General features: G+C 45.6%; 2 protein-coding genes across 2 annotated transcripts; one reads left to right on the forward strand and one right to left on the reverse strand.

The window, feature by feature from the left end:
• Positions 1 to 82: 82 nt before the first annotated feature.
• EMWEY_00046040 (hypothetical protein, conserved) lies at positions 83 to 2,392 on the reverse strand (the record flags this gene model as incomplete). The annotated part of the gene is made up of 5 exons (XM_013479164.1): positions 83 to 231; positions 465 to 941; positions 1,088 to 1,298; positions 1,556 to 1,868; positions 2,043 to 2,392. The coding sequence occupies 5 exons, from the start codon at positions 2,390 to 2,392 to the stop codon at positions 83 to 85; spliced, it is 1,500 nt and encodes a 499-aa protein (XP_013334618.1).
• A 762-nt stretch (positions 2,393 to 3,154) lies between these two features.
• Positions 3,155 to 3,757, forward strand: EMWEY_00046050 (hypothetical protein, conserved; the record flags this gene model as incomplete). The annotated part of the gene is made up of 3 exons (XM_013479165.1): positions 3,155 to 3,175; positions 3,279 to 3,369; positions 3,468 to 3,757. 3 exons carry the CDS (start codon positions 3,155 to 3,157, stop codon positions 3,755 to 3,757), a joined length of 402 nt encoding a protein of 133 aa, XP_013334619.1.
• Between the last annotated feature and the right edge of the window lie 248 nt (positions 3,758 to 4,005).

A 4,005-nucleotide genomic window follows, 5' to 3' on the forward strand; every position in this document is an offset into this window, starting at 1 on the left:
AAAAAAAAAAAAAAAAAAAAAAAAGACACCCCATACCCTCCCAAGCCCTAAACCCTAAACCCTAAACCCTAAACCCTAAACCCTAAACCCTTACAATAGAGTATAATATTTTAACAATAACTTCGAACTCTTGCTGCAGCAGGACAGACTTAAGAGGAGACACCCAAAGAAGTGTCTCCTCTGTTGCAGACTCCATCAATAGTGTCTCCATTTCTTCGCTAGTAAATTCCTCTGTATACACATAAACCCTAAACCCTAAACCCTAAACCCTAAACCCTAAACCCTAAACCCTAAAAAAAAATTAAAAAATTAATAATTTATAGTAAACAATAATGTGTAAGGTTTGGACCTTAAACCCTAAACCACAAACACTTAGGGTTTAGGGTTTAGGGTTTAGACCCTAAACCCTAAACCCTAAACCCTGAACCGGAGGAGATACACAAAGGTAAAGGCTGTGTATTTACCTGGCTGTTGTTGCTGTTGCTGCTGCTGCTGCTGCTGCTGCGGTGTCTCTGCATCTTTTGCCTCCTTTTTTATTGCTGCTGCTCCTTCCTCAGGTGTCTCTTCTTCCTGTAGATCCGAATCTGTTGCTGTTGTCTCCCGCTGCTGCTGTTGCTGCTGCTGCTGCTGTTGTTCCTGCTGCTGCTGCTGTGCTGCTTCCTGACGCTTCCGCTGCAGCAGCAACTTTAGCTGCTGCTCTAGCAGCAGCAGCAAACTTTTAAGTCCGTCTTTTGCTGCAGCAACAACAGCATCTGCTGCTTCTGGCATTATTAGTCTCTTGCTGCTGCTGCTGCTGCTGCTGCTGCTGTTGATTATGCTGCTGCTGCTGTTCTCTCTATTCAAGGAAATACCCATCAGGAATACATGCAGCAGCAGCTGCTGCTGCTGCTGCAGTGTATGCAACTCCTCCCCCTTAGCAGCAGAAAACAGCCGCCAATTTGCTGCAGCAGCAAACCCTCAATCACAACAAATTAGGGTTTAGGGTTTAGGGTTTAGGTTTTGTTCCCTAGCCGTCTATCTCTATGCTGTGTAAGGGTTTACGTCGCAACAAGGGATTAGGGTTTAGGGTTTAGGGTTTAGGGTTTACCTTCGGACTGTGCTAGTCTCTTAGCTGTTTCTACAAGGACAGTAAGAAGAGACAGTAGATGATCTGTTGCATCTGCTGCTGCTGCTGCTGCAGCAGCAGCAGCAGATTGCTGCGTGTCTCCTAATTCTCCCCTGTCTCTGTTGCTGCTCTTAGAGACACTTTGTCCCTTCCTGCTTCTTTTACGACCTTCAGTTACTCCCTCTTGTGCCTCCTGCAACATAAACCCTAAACCCTAAACCCTAAACCCTAAACCCTAAACCCTAATTTGGCATTTTGTAGGTAATTTGAAGTGTATTTTTTCCAGATTTTTTGCTGTTTATGATTAATTTAGGGTTTAGGGTTTAGGGTTTAGGGTTTAGGGTTTACGAGTTGATGCTGATGTAGTTGCTTAATAGCTGTAGTAGACATCCAATGTATAGAGAATAAACAAAGAGAGAAAAGAGAACGAATAGGTCTTGTTATATTTACTGCTGCCCTTAATGCCTTAACAGCATTGCTGCCTGTCTCCTCTGTGTCTCCTTCCTGCTGCTGCTGCTGCTGCTGCTGCTGCTGTTGGTGGTGGTGGTGGTCTTGTTGGTCATCATCGTCTTGCTGCTGCTGCGGCTGCAGCAGCACACGCCGCTGCATCTGCAGCAGCAAATCTAATCTTCCTTGGGGTCTATCCTCTGTAGGGAGAGCAGCAGCAGCAGCACAAACTGTCTCCCCTAGCTGCTGCAGCAAAGCAGCAAGTTGCTGCTGCAGCAGGGGCTGTCTTGGACCTTCAGGGCCACGTAGCCAACACCTATATATACATATACACATATTCAGGTGTATAGGCACCTATTTACTCAGGTGTATAGGCAGCAGCTATTTATATTCAGGTGTATAGGCAGCAACTCTTTATTCAGGTGTATAGGCAGCAGTTCTTTATTCAGGTGTATAGGCAGCTATGTGTTGGGGTGTATGCGCAGCTTACTTAAGGAGACAAAAGAAATCATCAAAGTTGGATTGTGTAAGAAATTCAAGGGCACGAACTTGTGGCGGCTGCTGCTGCTGCTGCTGCTGCTGCTGCTGCTGCAGTGTAAGAAATTCTTGCTGCTGCAGTTGCTGTTGCTGCGGTGGTTGTTGCTGATGCTGCAGCAGTTGCTGCAGCTGTCTAAGAGTTCGTTGGAAAGCCCCATCCTGCATGCATTCAGCTGTCTGTACAGCAGAGAGGGAGACACGTAGATCTGTTTGCTGCAGTTCCCTAAATGTAGGTGTCTCCTCCCTTTGTAGGGACAAAGGGTCTCCTGCTGCAGGTAAAGAAAAATTATATAATGAATCCATCTTCGGGTGTATAGGCACCTCTTGTTGCTGCAATAGAGGAGGGAGAACAGCAGCAATGCATGCAGCACAATAAGACAAAGAAAAAGAACACTCTTATGTTGTTGCTGCTGCTGCTGCTGCTGCTGTTGCTGCTCTTGTTGCGGTGTATACACACCTTAATCTATAGCAGCAACTGGGTAGCAACTTAAGGAGCTGCAATAGAGGGAAAGAATGATGCTGCTGTTGCTGCTGCAGATGCAGCAGCAACAGCAGCAGCTGCTGCGGCTGCTGGCGACTCTGCTGCAGCAAGAAAGGGGAGTTATGCTGCTATATGTATAAAATAGGGTGTATATGGAGGTATTAAGGATAAAAGAAGGAAGAAAAGCAGCAAAAGAAAAGGAAAGAAAGAATACCCCCCTCTACCCTTGTATTATGTTGCATGCAGAGAGAAAAGGAAGAAAAAAGACCCCAAACACTTCAAATAACAGTCAAATAGGGTTTAGGGTTTAGGGTTTAGGGTTTAGGGTTTAGGGTTTAGACGAGATCAGGGTTTCAATGTACTTACCCACAAAGGAGGAGGTGGTGTTCCCTCCTCTTCTTGGGGCTGGTTGGAGGGCCCCACACCATCAGGAATAAACACACTCCCTCTTTTTTTGCATGCATTTTATATAAACCCTAAACCCTAAACCCTAAACCCTAAACCCTAGTTCGTTACACGTTCCAGCTGTGCGTACACCTCCCCTCCTATGCCCAGCAGCCGAGGGTTTGTCTTGGAGTGTTTGTATGTCGGCCTCTGCAGAAGATGTAAGTCTTCTTAGACTAGAGGGTTTAGGGTTTAGGGTTTATAATTTATAAATTAGGGTTTAGGGTTTAGGGTTTAGGGTTTATGGAGTGTATGTGTGTACAGGAGGTGGAGGAGGCGCTTAAGGGTTTAGAGGATGTAGCTGAGCAGCTGCAGTCTTTGCTGCACTCCGTCTGCCGTAGGGCAACGGCAATAGGTAAGGGTTTAGGGTTTAGTGTCTAGGGTTTAGGGTTTAGGGTTTAGGGTTTGGGAATTAGGGTTTAGGGTTTAGGGTTTAGGGTTTATTGCGTGCAGCTAGCACGGCGGGTTTTGAGTCCTTCCCCCCAGAGGAAGGGGAGAAGCGTTCTGGTGGGGAAGAAGCAGCAGCAGCAGCAGCAGCAGCAACAGCAACAGCAGCAACAGCAACAGCAGCAACAGCAGCAGAAGAAGCAGCAATAGCAGCAGAAGATGCAGCAGCAGCAGCAGCAGAAGCAGATATAATTAGGGTTTCTGTAGATACAGCAGAAAATATACAAAGGGTTTTAGCCAATAAAGATACAAACCCTAATTTTACTCAGGTTATTAAAGTATGCTCTAAACCCTAGTAAACCCTAAACCCTAAACCCTAAACCCTAATAAACCCTAAACCCTAAACCCTAGACGTTAGCAATCTTTTTGTGTCTCCTTCTTAATTGTCTCTTTTTTTGTCTCTTTTTTATTATTTGTCTCCTTTTCTTCTTTTCTTTTCTTAATTTGTCTCCTTTTTCTCTCTTTCCTGTCTCCTTTAACTAATGCTGCTGCTGCTGCTGTTGCTGTTGCTGCTGCTGCTGCTGCTGCAGCAAATACTTCTTGG

Source organism: Eimeria maxima, genomic scaffold (assembly GCF_000499605.1).
Source record: "Eimeria maxima Weybridge genomic scaffold, Emw_scaff940, whole genome shotgun sequence".
Taxonomy (NCBI): domain Eukaryota; phylum Apicomplexa; class Conoidasida; order Eucoccidiorida; family Eimeriidae; genus Eimeria; species Eimeria maxima.